The 18052-nt window shown below is 54.2% G+C and overlaps 1 protein-coding gene across 1 annotated transcript; it reads left to right on the top strand.

Annotated features, from left to right (window-relative positions):
- The first annotated feature begins 819 nt into the window (after window positions 1-819).
- On the top strand, window positions 820-16896 carry TTL (tubulin tyrosine ligase). Its single transcript, XM_042789512.1, has 7 exons — window positions 820-1075; window positions 4878-4956; window positions 6659-6891; window positions 9959-10094; window positions 10190-10459; window positions 11410-11553; window positions 13397-16896. The coding sequence occupies exons 1-7, from the start codon at window positions 919-921 to the stop codon at window positions 13512-13514; spliced, it is 1137 nt and encodes a 378-aa protein (XP_042645446.1). The 5' UTR covers window positions 820-918; the 3' UTR covers window positions 13515-16896.
- Window positions 16897-18052: the final 1156 nt, after the last annotated feature.

Below are 18052 nucleotides of genomic sequence, written 5' to 3'. Positions count from 1 at the left end.
CGGCCAGCTGACCCTTCCTGCACGTATCCCTCGCCCCCCCAGGCCGGGCTGCTCTGGTTTTGGTGCTGATTTGCAGCTCCCTTACCTTTACGTTTCCTTGCACCTGCTGCTGCGAGGCTGAGCCAGCGAGATTATTTAGGAGTTCCTTATCCTGCAGTTATTCTAACTGCTCCTCAACAGATCAGTCTTTCTTCTGCAGCAGAGTGGTTAAGGCAGCTTAAATTGATCTTAACAATTCTATTCCACAAATATCAATTTTTCTAATAGCTTTAGTTCACAGGTATCGCCGTGGTGATGTATCCCTCGCCCCCCCAGGCCGCCCTGCTCTGGTTTTGGTGCTGATTTGCAGCTCCCTTACCTTTACGTTTCCTTGCACCTGCTGCTGCGAGGCCGAACCGCCTCAAGTGAGATTATTAATTCCTTACCCTACAGATACTCTAATTACTCCTCAAAATATCTTTGTTCTGGTGCGGGGGTCACTTCCCCCCCCCAACTCCCCGGGCTCAGCCGGGGGGCGTGGGGGCACTGCCCGCGGAGGGTGCGCACCCCTCAAATTATTGGGGGGGGGGGGGACACGGGACACGACACCCCACCGGGGCGTCACACCCGGGTGACAGCGGGCCCACCCCCCCCCCCTCCACGCGTGGCCTCCGCAACGTCACTGCCGTTGCAGCGCGGAGGAAGAGGAGGAGGAGGAGGAGGAAGGCGGTTCTGCTTCCGAGGTCCCGGTTTCCCGCCCCCCCCCCCCCCCCCCCCCCCGCTTCCCTTCCCGCCGCGGGCGGGCGGCGTGAGGGGGCGGCGGCCCCGGGGCCCGGCCATGGGTTTGGGGCGCCCTTGGGGCTGCCGGGGGTAGGGTGGGTGGGTGGGGGTGTCACCCCGTATCCCCCCCCCCCCCCCCCCACTCTGTTCCCCGCCGCCATGTACACCTTCGTGGTGCGGGACGAGGGCAGCAGCGTGTACGCCGAGGTGAGCCGGCTGCTGCTGGGCAGCGGGCGGTGGCGGCGGCTGCGGAGGGACAACCCCCGCTTCAACCTGATGCTGGGCGAGAGGAACCGGCTCCCTTTCGGCAGGCTGGGTAAGGGTGTTGCCCCCCCACCCCACCCCCAGACCGCCACCCTTTTCCCCTCGGCGCCCCACACCCCGCTCCTCCGGGGTTTTGCCCCCCCCCCCCCCCCTTTTCCCCACCGCAGGGTGCGGTTCCCCCCCCCCCCCCCCCCCGCGGACACCGGGGCAGGGCGAGCACCCCGCGGTTTTGTCATTGGGGTGGGGGGGGGAGGTTGTTTCCCCCCCCAGTCCCTTGCAGCGACAACCGGCTTTTGGGCTCCCTCTCCCACCCGCTGCGGGGGGGGTGTGTGGGTGTGTGTGTGCTACAACCAGCTAGGGCTCAAAGGATCCCCCCCCCCCTCCCCAAGCTCCCCGAAGGGTGGATTCACCAGTGCTCCCCCCCAAAACACCCAGCCCAGCTTGCGGGCTGCGCAGGGTGGGATTCAGGGCAGCCAAGGACACCCCCCCCCCCACCTTAATGTTGCAGATCCGCAGGTTCCCAGCGCAGCCCCCACGCTCTTTGGGGGCTATTCTGACCGCTACAGGGAGTTTGGGTCGCCTGCCACGGGTTTGTGGGGGACGCGGTGGTGCTGGCGGCATCCCCCTGCCTGGCGAGGGATGGGGACGTCGTGGTGCTGAGCTTACGTGTTTTGGGGGTGTTTCCGTGGTTGGGGATGGGTGGGGGAGCAGGCCTGAGCCGGCCACGCTCGCACCCGTGGCTGGCAGAGATGTGGCCCCGCAGGGGCTTGCTGGGGGTGACAGCACGTTTCGGCCCTTCCAGGAGCAGCACGAGGGTTATTCCAGAGGTTCTTTGTGCACGTAGGGAGCAGAGATGCACCGTCACTGCCGGTGGCCCCCGGGGGCGAGCCGGCAGAAGCCGCAGAGCTGGCGGGTCACCGTGCGTGGTGCCAGGAGCGGGTTTGGGATGAGGATGCAGCAAAACCCCAGCAGAGAGGTGTGCGTCCCTCCTGCGGCCGGTCCCCCGCCGTCTGACCCTGCAGGACCCTCCTGGCCTCCCTCACTGCTTTTGGCCCTGGTTTCTTCCATCCTGGGGCTGTTTTGCAGCGCTGCTGCTGGCTGCAGAAACATCAGAGCGGGGCGGGGGGGGGGGGGGGGGGGGGAGCCCCTTTGCCCCAGCAGGTTTGGGGCAGGACAGCTTTTGCAGCCTCTTCCTTGCAGTTGAGACCCAGCACGGACTGCTCTTCCAAATGTGCAAGTCACCAGCTCCAGCACCCCTTCCCTCGTCTCCACACGCGTTTGCGAGTGGAAAGTCCCCATCGCACGGTGATGCCATCTGGTCACCTCCCAGCGTCGGGGTGTCTGCAGCAGGCAGGGAGGCTCCGGGAGGGGCTGAAGCAGTGAGGATGCTCGCACAGGCTGTAGCCAGGCACAGCAAGCAGACGTGTGCTTGAATGTAGCCAGCAGACAGGGGCTGTGACCATCGGGCTTCATTGCAGAACGAGTACGGTGCTTTGATGCTGGCCCTGCACAGCACGTCCAGCTTGTGGCCATTTCTTAGTGACCCCCACCCATCCTTGGAAAGAACCCTGGGGTGATAGAAGCGTGTGTTGCCATGGGATGCCCAAAAATTCAAACCATTTCTCACAGCTAGGAGGCATCTATGACCTGTGGAGAGAGGGACCGTGCTTTGGCACTGCCTTCTTTAACCCATCCTCCTACAGCAGGAGCTGGTTGCCTGAAATCAGTGGATTCAGACCCAAAATAACGTGGTTATTTTGGTACATCTTCCAAAAAGCTGTATCTTCTCTGGTACGTCTTCCTAAAGCTGTCCTGAGCAACTGTTGCATCAAAGCTGGCTTGGTTTGGTTTTCCTAAAGGCTCTGCTCAGTGGCAGCAGGCATTAAATCAGGGAACTGTAGGGATTTGCATTACTCAGGGGCTAAGCTGGATCGCTTGACGGGAGGGAGGGGTAGAAGTGGGGACTCGTGGCACGCACCACTGCGTTTGTCCAGCTGCAGGGATTTGTTGCTCTTGCTGACACCCTAGTTCTTGGGGGATCAAGCCCTTAAGCTGTGAGTGTCTGCATCTAAGTCTGTACCTAATGGCAGAGCAGTTAGTGCTAAGGGGCAGGAAAGCAGGAGGAGGCTGCAGAGGCCTCGTGGAGCAGAGGATGCCAGACTATGCCCTGCCAGCCACGGGAGGACCGCCAGTTTGTTCAGTGCCTTGGCAGCCTTTTAACCCTGCTAACTGCATGGTGCAGACCTCACAACGTGCCCAGGAACCCATTCCCCTTCCCACCTCGTGGTTCCTCCTTGCTGACCACCTGTGGACTGATCCCTGTGGGGCAGAGCCCACCCAGGGTGGTGGGATCTCCTTTTGGACCTCAGCTCCTCCAGGAACCAAGCAAAATCAGGAAACTGGAAACAGAAAGAAACTGGATGGTTTTTACTAATTTCTTTCAGTAAATGAATGCCTGGCAGTGCTGACTACACACTGAAGTGCCTGAAGTTACAGATCTTTTCTGGAAGGTGGTTTTCAGCTATCTTGTGTTTAAAGATTTGTGAATAAAATAGTGACCCGTGTCAGGGCCGTGACTTTGGGAATGTAATAGATACTCACTGTGATCTCGCAGCTGCCTGGTCTTTAAGATAGTGTTTGCTCCAGGCCTTTTTTCCCAGGCAAACACCAAGGAGGATAACTAAAACTCTGAATCCTTTTTCAGGGTTCAAATCACTCCCACAAGTATTTTTTTTTTTTAAAGAAGGTGGAGATGGAAGTAACAGCCACACTTGGGGGATCCGGCTGATAGGACGTCATTTCAAACCAGAGCAGTTTTCCATCATGTTTTCCCTATTGATGCTCTTGCCAGTTATTGTCACGGGGGACCCAGGTTGTGGCCCAGGCATCACTTGCCTCTTGCACGTCCCTGTTTGGCTGCAAGGGTTGTGTGGGAGAGGCTGCGTGGTGTCGCCTAGGTTTGTGCTACCCTTTGGACAACCGCTGCCATCCTGTCCCCACCCCGAGAGCTTCCAGCTGAGCACGAGTGTTCGTGCAGAGTGAGAAGGAGGAGGAAGGCAGGCTGTGGTGTGGAGCCCGGCATTGGTGAGGAGGTACCCATCTGTTTGGCGCTCTGTTTGGCACTTGCGAGGCCACAGCTGGATAGTGGGACCAGTCTGAGACTTCCCAGTACAAGAAAAGCACAGACACCTTGGAGTGACTCCATCAGGATAGTCAGGGGGACACAGAATGGCAGCCAAGCACTGGGACAAGGACCTGGAGAAGCAGTAGGATCTTCCTCCTTAGAGCTACTTGGGCTTTGACCAAAGAAGAGGTTGGAGCAGAGGCCCCCTTCCCACCCTAGCTAGCCAAGGGGGCTTGCTGCAGACTGCCAGAAGGAAGCAAGACTTCAAATCTTTTAACGTTTTGTGATATCAGGTCCAACAGGGAATCCTGCTGTATGTGACAAAGAACCAGGGCCCTCTCCTCAGCTGTGATCTTTGTGTGATGGTGTGCGTCCCTGCATCCTCCTACTGCGTGTAAGAGTAACTGAAATCTTGGCTTTTAAAAACTGCCACCAGCAAATGGAGAATGTTTTTGGGTGGTGCTGCCAGTTCCCAGTGTGAATTAGGAAATTATTATTTTCCTTTGGAAAACTGAAGTGTCACATTCAAAACAGACTCGGGTAAATGCGTGGGTTTTCATAACTAAAAGAAAGAAACCACAGGAGCCAGTACCAGCTTAGAGCCTGCTTCTGTGATGCAGGGCACGGGAACAGCCTCCTTTCTCTTCTCTGCTGCACAGGTCTTTTGCACCAAGCAGATGTTTTTCCTTCATTAACTGAGAAGTTTGACCTCTTTGTTTCCCTTTTTTAGGCCATGAACCTGGACTTGTGCAGCTGGTGAATTACTACAGGGGAGCCGACAAGCTGTGCCGCAAAGCATCTCTGGTGAAGTAAGAAATTCACTGAAACATTATAGGGGATTGGCAGAAATTTTTCTTCTAACCGTTGTTGAGTGTTGAACCTGTTTGGAGGGTATTTCACAGAACAGCTGCCCTGGGAGGGTCTGAGCATGTGCTGTCTTCAGACTCCCTTGCTGATCTCTAGAGCTATCTGTGTGCACAAAGACCCCTTTGTAACTTCAGGGGAAATACAGTTTCCACTGAATTACATCTGCTTGAAACCATAGAGTGTATTGAATCAGATTAGAGCCAAATCAGAAGAAGAAAAAAGAAAAAAAAAAAAAAAAAAAACAACAAACCGTATCTGCTTTTTTTCCATGCAGACATTTAATTAAAACCTACTCCTTTTATTCTCTGTCTTATACAGAGATGAGACACTAATATGCCTTTAGCTGATCAGATTTGTTTGTCAAACAAATGCTTGGAGGCATCTCCAGGAAGAGCTCTGGGAGTTATTTCTGCATGACCAGTTATGCCAGGGTCTCCTGGGGAATGTGGATGAGCTTTCGTTGTGCAACTCTGTGGTCATTAGGGCACCTTCATGTCAGAGCTCTTGGTCTCCTTCAAACGTTTGACTCCCTGTCAGTGTCTGTGCTGCCTCTTGCTGATTTGGTCCTGCAGTCTGTCTGTGCTGACCCAAGGCTTCTCCTTCACCCGCGAAGAACCTGGTCTCACTTGCTTCTTTACAGTGGTGATGGTGGTGTTTGTCAGGACCTGGCAGAGTATTTTTTAAGCAAGCACTCAAGGTGATCCCCAGCTGGGTTTCTCTGCGGCCCATGGTCTAGAGGCAGTGCTGAAAGTGCTTGCACACCTATTTTTCTCTCCTGAGGCTTGGCTGACCTTTCTGACTGCGGGGTCCACTATGCATCCAGCTACTTCTGAACCCAAGGGACCACAAATGACATTTTTCAGGGCTCCCGAGGTGTCACAGGCTGACTGCCATCTCAACAGAGAGGCACAAATGCCCAGAGAGAGTCAGGAGGTCAGGAGCCGTGCTTTTGGCCTTAAGCAAAGCACAGAGTGAGCGTTCAGAGAGGCATGAGCTCCCTTGACTCCGAGAGAAAACGGGCCTGGGCTCTGCTAACAGGAGTTTCTTGGCATCTGTAGATGTTACTGGTAGGAGAGATGTGCCAGAGGGATCGGAGTCTGCGTGATGCAAGGGGATGCCCAGACACCTTGGGACATGAAACGTGTAGCTGTGTCCTTGCTTTCAGTGGGTTTCCAGTGGTCTCCATCCCCAGCTGGGACACCCGATCAGATAGATCTCAGTGGGGATGGAACCAAGGGCTTCCCTTTTGCCTCTTGTGATCCTTTTTGCCCTGTTCCGTGTTAGCAAGCACACCTCCTCGGTTCTCTTGTGCAGAGATGATGCAGGGAGTGCACCACAAGTTCTAGTTACACGGAAACTTCTCTGGTGATTTTTTTCATGATAGCCATAGTATCTACAAAACATTTACGGAAGGCGTGCAGGTCTGGTTCACAGAGCAGTGCTTAGCTGCAGGTTGGGGTTGCCATATCTTTAGGGAAACCCTAATTTCAAGGGTTTCAGGTAAAAATAATTTAGCACAGATAATCTATAAGCTGCTATTCATCATCAAGTGAAAGCGCCCAGTTAACGGTGACTTTTACTTATTAAGTGACGTCCATGCAGGTGGGCACGCTCTGGAGATTAACAGCCTGTCTCTTCACCCAGGCTTATCAAGACAAGCCCTGAGCTATCGGAGTCCTGCACGTGGTTCCCTGAGTCGTATGTGATTTACCCAACAAACCTGAAGACCCCCGTGGCTCCAGCACAGAATGGAATTCGCCATCTCATAAACAACACAAGGACAGATGAGCGGGAAGTCTTCTTGGCAGCTTACAACAGGCGGCGGGAAGGCAAAGAAGGCAACGTGTGGATTGCCAAGTCCTCAGCTGGTGCCAAAGGTTCGTTCTCCAGCAAAACGAGCAACCTTCTCGTTATTTCTTACTCTTTACTTGATCAGTAGAGTCCCGGGGCTTAGCTGAGCCCAGCTGATATCTAGCTTATAAAAGGCTTTGACTGCCAACTCCATGCCAGTCAAGCCAGCGCAGGGCTCTCCTTTGTCTGGTGGCCTGGGGCTCCTGACAAGCATTGTAACATGAGCATACTACCTAGGACCTGGATGGCAGTGAAAGGACCTCCACTTTTCTACACATGTGCCTCAAAATGCAGAAAAGTTTGCTGCAGAGAGAAGGCAGCAGGGACCAGCCGGCAAGGGGAATGTGAGGAGCAGGAGATAACGGGGAGCAGAACAGGATATGGGGAGGAGGGCAGCAGGCAGGACAGCAGCCTTCAGGGGCAAGGAGCCCAGCTCTCCATGGTGCAGCTAAGCCTGGCTTCACCTGGACAGAAATACCGCTGCTGGTATTTCAGCTGAACACAGATGCCTGGTGCCAGTGGCCTGCCCACGGTCACACCGAGGGACTGGCCGAGCAGCCACGAGCTCGGTGCGTTGACATTGCACCCAGGGCACGGGGCAAGGTACCAGAGCACAGACAAGCAGTGCGATGTCTGTATGTCCCTTTGATTTGAAAAAGGCAATAGGTACCCAAGGGATAACGTGTCCTTCCTTGTTCCAGGGCCACTGCATCATTCGCTCTGCAGAAATAATGAGCTATTAGACAAGACAGCTGGACGAGGTCATAGATGCAATGCTTTGGTAACTATGTGCTGTCTGTTAGTTATGGCAGTATCACGGGCATGGTATCAGAATGACTTTATGAAAACTTGCCTTGCCATGTGTGCAGAGCCCAGCCTGAGGAAGGACCTGGTCTTTTCAAAGGGAAGAAGCCCATATGTATTGCTCATATTTTCAGAGTCGCTTTTGATGCAGTCTTGCAAAAATGACCAGCGTCAAAGCCATGAAAGCCAGAGGTGGCTGCAGGGAGGCTGCATGATAAAACTGTCCTTCATGCTGGCCTCCTCCACGGCTCTGCTCTCTTGACTGTGTTATCAAGAAGCATCAGAAGAGTATGCTTATTTTCATCAGGGAGGGAGGGGAGATGAGTCCTTTTGTTATGCCGGTGAGAAAATGTGTTTCTGTGTGGTATAACTGACGAAGAATCAATCTGGGCAATTGAAAAGGCTATTGCTGTGGTTCCCTGCAGGATGGAGAGGTTTCAGCTCTCCACGTACTTTATTCAAGTGTGATCTCATCTTTTTTACATTAGAGTAACTTTTCATATTCATCAGTGTGCTGCAGAACTCAAGCTGGGAATTAAAGTGGAAAGCAGAGCCTCACGTTAATCTTCTAGAGGGAAGTTTTAAGCGTCTGGGGATTACTTCTGGTGAAGCAGAAAGCTTGTCGACAGTAGTTGCCAAGACAGATCCAGCTCAGGCACAGCCCCTGACTCGGGACAGGTCTAGTGGAAGTTTGGTTGTCCATCAGTAAAAGGAAAACTAAAGGTTTAGGATGTCCTGATGTAAAAGTTGAGAGACATTTTTTTTCTTGGGGAGAAGGGAGACCTGCCCCACCTAAGCCGCTTTGCTGCCCCACTGTGCTAATGAGGAGGTGCCTTCCCTCTCGATTCACCCTCTGCCCAGGTGCCTGCTGATCTTCCCACTGCAGGGACTTTTCTGGCTTACAGAGACCTTTCACTCCTTCCCCCAGCGCGCAGCCTGTGCCTGTACCAATGCAAGTTTCTGCCTGGCTCTGTTGTGGTCAGAGGACTAAAAATCTTGCCCCCCCCCGCATAAGACATGAGGGAGAAAGATACTTCGATGGAAGGACTTCCTTTCGGTAGAGGACGCTAGGACTGGTAGGGGGTCAGAAGGGCTGGGAGGCTGTGACCCACAGGAATGCAAAGCATGGAGCCGTGGAAGTACCTGCAGGGCCACGTTGACAGCAACCTTCAGAAGTCACAGCTAGGAGCGTGTTCCGTGGGGTGATCCTGTCAAACCCTGCCTGTGCTCCAAACCCGTGTCCTCCCCCCCGATGCCCACCTGAAGAGGGGTTGTTTCTTTTCACTCAGTGTTTCCTCCAAAACACTCAGCACAAAATGAACGCTAAGTAATTCAGCTTTAGTCCAAAATGCTAACTAAATGCCTGAAGACTGGACACAGCGCCAGAGAAGCGTTAGATAATTTTACCTGAGCTGGTTTATTCCTCATGTGGCACCGTGACATTCCTTCACCAAATCCCACAAAGGCTATATTCTCTCTTCATTGCTCTGCAACAGTGGTTTCATATCTGGACTGAATGAACAACAACATCTGCAGCCAAAATGTGGCAGTATTGAAACAGCACATCTAACTAATGCAGAGTGTCCACAATGAGGGAAAACGCTGATTACGTGGATGAATGTTTTGAAATAGTTATTTTCCTAATGCAGTGATTTTAATAGTAACTTAAATGAACTCAGTGAGCAGGGGAACACTCTGCAAATGTGTGTGTGTGACTGCCTCTGGCAGCCAGAGAAGCCAGGCAGGGGGAGAAAGTCTGAGTCTAGGATAAAAACCGACAAACCTTCTACCCCAAGCAAGAAAAGGAAAAAAAAAAGGGAGAAAAATCTCCCAAACAACTGCCAAAATCCCTGTTCTCCAAAAACAAACCAAAATTCAATGTGCTAAATGTGCCCGACCCCCCAAACCCAGCTGGGAAAAAACACTGGAAAGGGAAGCAAGATTCCCCCCAAACCAAGCAGCTGCCCCACTGCTCACCAAGGTCCCTGTCTGCTGTGCATCCCCTGGCACCTAAATAGCCCCCCGCTGCAGACAAGCCCCAGGCAGGCCGTGCCATCTAGGGTGCCCGTGGGTCCCATTTGCCAGGCACCCCGTGGCACGGTAACGGGGAGATCCGGCTGCAGATTCGCTGCCTGCCACTGGGTGAACGCGGCGTTGCTTGGGCACCACGTTCTTCCATGTCGTGTGGCTTTTTGGGCAAAGAAGCCACGGTCCTCTTGGGCTGTGGAAGAGCTCCAGCAGAGGCAGGAGGATCCTCTACCTAATTTTGTCTTCGTCTTTCTGTGCCAGGGGAAGGCATCCTGATTTCTTCAGAGGCTGCAGAGCTCCTGGACTTCATCGATGAGCAGGGACAAGTGCACGTGATTCAGAAATACCTGGAGAATCCTCTGCTTTTAGAGCCAGGGCATCGCAAGTTTGACATCAGGTAGCCTTTTTTGATTTTGTAATAATACCAGTTTTCATTTTTGTGCTCTTTCTTTTTAAGCCAGTGAGACTAGAGTTTGCTCTTTCACCCCCCAGGAGCTGGGTTCTTGTGGATCATCAGTATAATATCTACCTCTACAGAGAGGGTGTCCTGCGGACCTCTTCCGAACCATATAACAGTGCTAATTTCCAGGACAAAACCTGCCACTTGACCAATCACTGCATTCAGAAGGAATATTCCAAAAATTACGGGCGGTACGAGGAAGGGAATGAAATGTTCTTCGAGGAGTTCAACCAGTATCTGATGGATGCCCTGAACACAACGCTTGAGAATAGCATCTTACTGCAAATCAAACACATAATAAGGTAGCCAGCTGCCTGGTGCCTAGGGGCCCATAACCCTTCAGTGACAGGGGATGCGTAGGGACACAGCTGGGGAAGCAGACAGACCGACAAGGGAAGGGTTTCAGTTGCATAAATTTAAGATAAAGCCATAAACACCCCAATGTCCATTGCTCAGTGAAAAGAGGTGCTGTTCTCTCAGGGGGTTGTGGCAGCGTGTCTGCGTTTTGGCAGCTGTGGCTGGAGAAGGGTGGAGTGAGATCACTTGGTAAGCGAAGAGGGTGGGTTGAAAGACAGGGCGGGGAGGGGCTGAGGTTAAGAAAGATGCAAGGTGTAAGAGGGGAAATGAAGCCAGAATCTAGCCTGCAGGATCTCACTCCTTCCCCCACCATCAGCAAGCAGCAGCACATCTCACTGGCATAGGTCATCTTAGTCCACACAGAGCCAGCTACCTCCTGGGCACAGAAAGTGCCTGTAGAGAGATCTCGGAGATCATGGTGCACCGGAGAATCTGGATAAATTTGATCCTTTGTGGCAGAATTTATTTTGCAAGGACCCCGTTGCTGTTCCACCAAAAAGCCATGACACAATCTTTGAGGGACTCGGAGGCAAATGAGCTCTCAATATCAGTTCCCTGGGGACCTGGTGTGGCCCTTTGTGGCTCCGCTTTCTGCTCCAAGATCTAATTGCACACTGTGTTTTTCCACTTGCCTAATCCAGTAGTGAGGGTGGATGCTGCTCTCCAGCTCTTTGGGAGTTACCTCAGGGGTGTCCCCACATGTGTTTTGGTGGTTGCACAGTCTCGCTTGCAGGGACCATGATGTCTGTTGGATATAGCTTGTAATTTGGGGCAGTCCCAGGGCAACAGGGGATCCCTCCACTTACCTGTGCTATGCACATGCCCTCAGAAGCTGCAGTGCGACAGGTATGTCTGCAGGGCTTTTAATGTTGGGTTTCTGGTTTTCCCTTCACAGAAGCTGCCTTATGTGTATAGAGCCTGCAATCAGCACGAAGCATCTTCACTACCAGAGCTTCCAGCTCTTTGGCTTTGACTTTATGGTGGATGAGGAGCTGAAGGTCTGGCTGATAGAAGTCAACGGGGCCCCAGCATGTGCCCAGTGAGTAATCAGTTTCTGTGATACCCTTGGGATGCCACCATTCACATGCTTCACCCAGAGCATGGCTGTGTCCCAGCTCCAAGAGAAAAAGGTGGAAGCAAGTGAGTGGCAGGGGTGTTTTCCAGGCTAACCCGTACAGGACCCTGCTCTAAGTGCCGACTGATTTAAGTACACTGCTCCTGTCTCTGCGTGTGGTATGCCCCAGCTTCTTTCCCGTGTGTGATGGGGCACTACCCTCGTGTTTTGGACACATGGGTTTCGATATAGCTTGGGTCATTTTTATTGACTCTATTGGGTTGACGTGATGTTGCAGAATTAACACTTTGGGGGTCAGGTCGTTTCTCAGCCTCTCTTGTGGAGCCACTGGTGGCTGGTCTTTACCTGAGCACAGGATAAATGAGTAGCATGAAGGGCAGCAGCTGGAAGTGAGTGACTGAATTTGCAGGCAGCAGGACCCCAGAGCGCACTGGATGCTGCAGACACTGGGTGAAAGCCTCCACCAGCCACAGGAAGGCTGGGACAGCCGAACAGCTGTGGCCATAAACATCTCAGCATTTGCACAGCAGGAGGTGCTATATTTTGTGATTTGAGACAACTGTGGGAGACTAGAAATCCTTGCTAAATGGGCATCTGTATCGTGTACAAGCCCAGCAAAACGGAACAGGCTGTACATCACCACATTAGAATTTGATTAGATTAGATGAGATGTAGATTAAATTAGACAAGACATCACTGACAGTAGGCAAAAAATACAGGTCAAACCTACCAGACAGCCTGTTCAGCAGCCTTTCCAGGGCTAGGGCTTGGGGAGCTTTCTGTGTCGAGGATGACCGGTTCACCATGTGCACCATACTGCAATACTGCCTTGCACCAGCTTGTGTTGCTGCATGGATTTGGGGTTGCAGCAATGCCCAGTTTGCTTTGTGTCTCTGTGGGCAACTGGAAGCCATCGAGAGCAGCTAGAGGTAGGTTTTGCCTATTTGGGGCTTCTCCTTCTCAGGGTTATTCAAATTTATAGCACCTGTGTCGCACAGTTCCCATTTAAGAGGCAAAAATTGGCTGCTGAAAGCAGTAGCACTCCCAGGAGCTGAAAAAGCATCTTGCTGTCATGTAGGCCCAAAGGCACAGGGTGAAAGACATCGTTAATCCCAGTAAAGACAGCTTTGGTACTAAAAACGTCCCAGATGCCAGGGTGTTCAGGGAGATTACACGTGTATTTCTTTCAGCAGAAAGAGAAGCTATTGTTAACTCATTTCCGAAACACCTTGTCTCTCCCGAATCCGGCTCTGCCTGAGCTGTGCCATGGTGAAACACATCCCACTCTTCCGGAGGGTGCTGTGAAGTCTCTGTGCCTGGTCACGAGTTGCTGTGCACAGCATTTCATCAAGCCACGAGTGCATCGGAGCAGTCCCTCCGGGGCACATCCCCACACGTGAAGGGGCTCTGGTGCGATAATCGCATCTCCCCGAGCTGGAGGGCTGGTGCAGGGGGTGCTCAGCTGTTGTCTGCTCCCGTGCTTCTTGCGGTGACTCAAGTCTGGAGCCCCAGGGTGTGGAGACTCTGCGCAGGGGCCTGTCCTGACAGTAAACTTAGATAATGGGGTCTGTGGTCCTGGGAATACTGGGAATGGCAACACCTTTGAAAAAGAAGTTGGTCGCTGGGGTAGGTGAGGAGATGGGAGAGATGCCGCCCTCCTCCCGCTTGCCACCCTGCAGCTAGCTACCTGTAACGGGAGCAGGATGCTGTAGATCCTGCTGGGAAAATGCATGTCTCTCTAAAAAGTGGTCGAGGTTTGTCATGGTTTTTCATGCCTGGCTGAGCATCTGATTCTCTCGTCCCTCAGGAAGCTGTATGCAGAGCTCTGCCAAGGAATCGTGGATGTAGCCATCTCTAGCGTTTTCCCCCTCAGTGACACTGGGCAGAAGACGAGCCAGGTGTCATCGATCTTTATCAAGCTGTGATGATGACAGGAATGCCTCTGCTGCGCACAGGGAGAGACTGCAGTCATCGGGTCAGCACAGTTCGGTGGCTTATCTCAGTATCATGCCAAAAAGTGAGAGAGACAGGCTTCTTATTTTCTGGGAAACCGTGGGGGAAAACCAACAAAACAGGCATCCACACAGAGCTGCGGTGAGCCAGAGCTGCTTAGATAACTCTGCTGGATTCACCAAAATCCACTTTAGAAACAGCTCGTGTGACTTTGATAGCTGAAACAAATCTCTCTGGGAGAACAACAAAATAACCTTAAAATGAAACCCCAACCAGGGATACTATAATACTGTATTAGCTCCTCCTTTTCTATAGAGATAACACTGGGCTTTTTTTAAGGGAATCGAGCGAAGAGTACGATGATCTTCTGAGACGTCGTGGCTGGGAAGTTGTCCTCCTCCCGCTGTGTTTCTTCTTGCGTCACCTACTGCATCATTAGTGCCTTAGCTCAGCTCCGAATAGGTGACTCCTTTCCTTTGTTCCTGCTCTATTATGTAGAAAGGAGCAAACCCTCTTGCGTCGCAGGATGCCTAAAACCAGGAGCACCTAGAATTCAGTTTCCTTAGGTCATTTCCCAGGCTGGTTGACTGAATAACCAGGCAACAGCTGGCAAAAGGGTGCTGAACTGCAGGTGGTGAATTAACCCAAGCAAGGAAGGCAGTTTTGTTTATTTATAGCTATCCCTTTTCCTAATGAGATTTGAATCAGTGTCCATCCCAGTCTGATGCAGTTGGATTCTGTTTAAAAGAGGTAGAGAGACCCCCTCAGTACTCACCGGCAGGCTGTAGGATTTCTAGCATCACTTTTGTGCTAAGAGTGTTTCAAACAGCGGAAACCCAATCTCCCCAGTTTCTTCTGAGACGCTGCAGTGAATTTAGGCTCTTCTCAGCTTTCCCTTTCATGTATTTGAGGCCTGAATCGGAAACCTTTCAACCCAGATTATTTTTATCCTGTTTGATCCAGCCAATTTTATTCTTCTCCATTTGACAAATACTGCAATTTTCTGCCCTGATCGCCGTCCGCAGCCCAGTCCCAGCTAGGGGGAAGGTGGGTGAGGTTTTGTAGAGCAGGGGAGGGATGCCTTGCGTATAGGTTTTCCACACAGATAGCAAGGCGGGCGTTGGGGGAGGGGGCAGGGGAGGTCAAATTCCTTGAGGTCCCAGAATTTCAGAGCTAACATCTGCTTTGGGTCTAACCTAAATCCCTGGCACATCGTCCACACTGTGAAGAGTATCTGAGTTTTCAGCATGAGCCCAGCACATCCCCCCTAAGCTAGAGCTCTTTGCAGAGCGCGGTGGCACCTGTAACAGCAGCTGGTTTTGGTTTTAAGGGGGGGTGTTCAGGGCTGTGTTCCGCTGCCTCTGGCAGGGAGAGATGGTCGGCACCAAAACGGACTGGTTTCTGTTACCCAAAACAAACAAGCGAGAAGAGATGGTGGAGGTTACAAGCTGCTGGCTGCCTGTGTACGACGGGAAGTGAATCAAGCAGTGGGATATCTGCCTCCCTCAGAAGATCCTAGCGCTTTGGCGAGCTCAGTTCTGCTCGTGACGGAGATGTCGGAGGTCTTTGTGCCAGCAGATGAGCCTGGCCCCTTTTTGTAGGCAGGACTGAAGCGAGCAGGCCTTCTCGGAGCGATGCATTTTTTTAACGGTACGGCAGCACACACGTGTTCGGATTTCACCGCGGGCCAGGTGAAGCGCAGCGGCAGCGCTCCCAGGTAAGGTGGAGGCTGTAACGGTTGAAACTCAGCTTGCAGACTTCACCACGTCTCCGTGGGCGCTTTCACATTAGCTCATGTGAGCTTAAAAATTACACCGGTTTTGCCTAGCAAAGGGAGGATCTAACGGCAATCGCCGCGGTGCAGGATGTGTCAGAGGGGACAGCGGGCTGGCGCAGACTCTAGGGCAGATGAGAGCAGAGCATGAGAAGGGAGAATTTTCCCCATCGTAATGAAATGAGAAATGCTTATTTTTCTGGGGTGCTAGACCCATCCTCCTTTTCCCCTCAAAAGGGAAATTAAAAAACTGGATTACACAGTAACGGGAGGCTGCTGCTGACGCAGTGGGATAAGGGCAAGAAAGCTGCCTGGGGGGGAGGCAAAAGCAGGAGGGGCGGTGAAACTCCAAAGCCTTCTCTTCCCCCTTTTTCACCCCGGATTGCGTCGTGGCACAGCAGCAGCCGGCCGGTTTTGCTGCTCAGCTGAAAGTGGGGCTTCGGCTTGGTGGTAGAACCGTGACCACAGGCAATGCGGCGATTCATACCCTGCCTTTCCGGCTGGGCTTGGGGGGATCCGGGGAGGCTTTGGTTGGCTTGCTGAATTTTTCAGAAATAAGCCGCAGCCTTTGGAGGAAGGAAAGCAGCAGGCATTGCATGTATTTACCACCAAGTGCTCCCCAAGGTAAAGCACAAGAGGTGAATGCTAAAGGACGGAGAGCACGGTGCCTAAGGTCGTGCCCAGAATACTAGCTACGAGGGGGAGAGGAGGATGCGTACGTGGCTGAGGCCCGAGCACTGCAGCCGTGGGCTCACCTCTCAAATGATGCTCACGAGCCCTTGTGAGGCTTTGGTTTGTTTCTCTTTTTTTTTTTTTTTTTTAGGAATACACAACAATAAATGTTTTTTTCTAGCTTATTTCAGCTAAAAGGTCAATAGAAAAGGTCTTACTCTTTCCTGAGCTTTCACAAAGGATGGTGCTGGGTTTCCGGGAGACACCGACCGTCCTGCAGAATGTCTCAAGTCGTAGTCGTATCCCTTCGTGTCAGCCAAGAAAGATTTTGGGCCCAGGCGCTCTGGCTGCGTTTTCCAGCAGGGTCTGGTCCTGCTGGACTCTGGGTTTCAGGAAACTCCCACGAGGCTTGTCTCATACCACGATAGTCGCGATTACCACGCAACAGCTATCGTGCTCCTGCCGCAAGCCGGCAGCCGGCCACAGCCCACGGAAAAAAAAAAAAAAAAAAAAAAACACCAAAACACCGGAGAAGTCTTAAGAAAGGCTCAAAAGCCGCTTCATCCAGGTGGCCCAGCTCCCCAGCCCTGCTGCGCCCGGGGCTGCCCGCATGTCCCCGCTCCCAGCGTTTCTTGTTCTCCGCGGGCCGCTGGCCCCCCGGGAGAGCCAACGCCGTGACATCCGTAGGTTCATCATCGTGTCTCATCGCCAGTGCCTGCTCCGTCAGCCTCCCCCCCCCCCAAAAAAAAAACCCCAAAACTAGTGTTGAGAGGATGGATTGGGGGGGGGGGGGGTACGTGCAGCTGCCGCACCGGGCTCTGGCTCCTGACCCCAATGTGTGCGTGTGGGGCCGGCGGGTGCCCGAGCGCGTGGATCTCCTCAACCGTCATTAAATCGTGCAAACCCCACAGCCTGCAGCGTTTCCTTGGGGCAGTGGGTCCCCCGGGGTGTCCGGTTCCCCCCCCCCCAGAGGAACCGGCCCAGCCCCACAGCGGGGGTTTCCTCACGCCGGGGTGTCGGTGCGAGGGGGGGGGGGGGGTGAGGGGTGCTGGCCCAGCACTGGTGGGGCACCGGGGAGGGCAGAGGGGGGGGTGGGCTGGGGCGGTGTCGGAGCGTCCCCACTGCTGCTGTGGGGGCTTTGGGGTGCAGGTGGCTGGGGGGGGGGGGGCAGCTCTGGGGGGGACATGGGTTGGGGGCAGCTCTGGGGGGGACACGGGGGCAGGTGGCTGGAGGGGGGGGTCAGCTCTGGGGGGGACATGGGTGCAGGTGGCTGGAGGGGGGGGGCAGCTCTGGGGGGGACCTGGGTTGGGGGCAGCTCTGGGGGGGACATGGGTGCAGGTGGCTGGAGGGGGGGGACAGCTCTGGGGGGGGACATGGGTGGGGGTCAGCTCTGGGGGGGACACGGGGGCAGGTGGCTGGGGGGGGGCAGCTCTGGGGGGGACATGGGTGGGGGGCAGCTCTGGGGGACATGGGTGCAGGTGGCTGGAGGGGGGGGGGCAGCTCTGGGGGACACGGGGGCAGGTGGCTGGAGGGGGGGGGGCAGCTCTGGGGGACACGGGGGCAGGTGGCTGGAGGGGGGGGGCAGCTCTGGGGGGGGACATGGGTGCAGGTGGCTGGAGGGGGGGTCAGCTCTGGGGGGGACATGGGTGCAGGTGGCTGGGGGGGGCAGCTCTGGGGGGGACATGGGGCAGGTGGCTGGAGGGGGGGGCAGCTCTGGGGGGGACTTGGGTGCAGGTGGCTGGAGGGGGGGTCAGCTCTGGGGGGGACATGGGGCAGGTGGCTGGAGGGGGGGGCAGCTCTGGGGGGGACATGGGGCAGGTGGCTGGAGGGGGGGTCAGCTCTGGGGGGGACATGGGTGCAGGTGGCTGGAGGGGGGGCAGCTCTGGGGGGGACATGGGTGCAGGTGGCTGGGGGGGGGGGGCAGCTCTGGGGGGGACACGGGGGCAGGTGGCTGGAGGGGGGGGGTCAGCTCTGGGGGGGACATGGGTGCAGGTGGCTGGGGGGGGGGCAGCTCTGGGGGGGACACGGGTGCAGGTGGCTGGAGGGGGGCGTCAGCTCTGGGGG

This window comes from Tyto alba, unplaced genomic scaffold (genome assembly GCF_018691265.1).
Source record: "Tyto alba isolate M040663 unplaced genomic scaffold, T.alba_DEE_v4.0 Super-Scaffold_16, whole genome shotgun sequence".
Taxonomy (NCBI): domain Eukaryota; kingdom Metazoa; phylum Chordata; class Aves; order Strigiformes; family Tytonidae; genus Tyto; species Tyto alba.
Note: the sequence above shows the minus strand (reverse complement) of the source record. Positions and strands in the feature narration are given on the sequence as shown.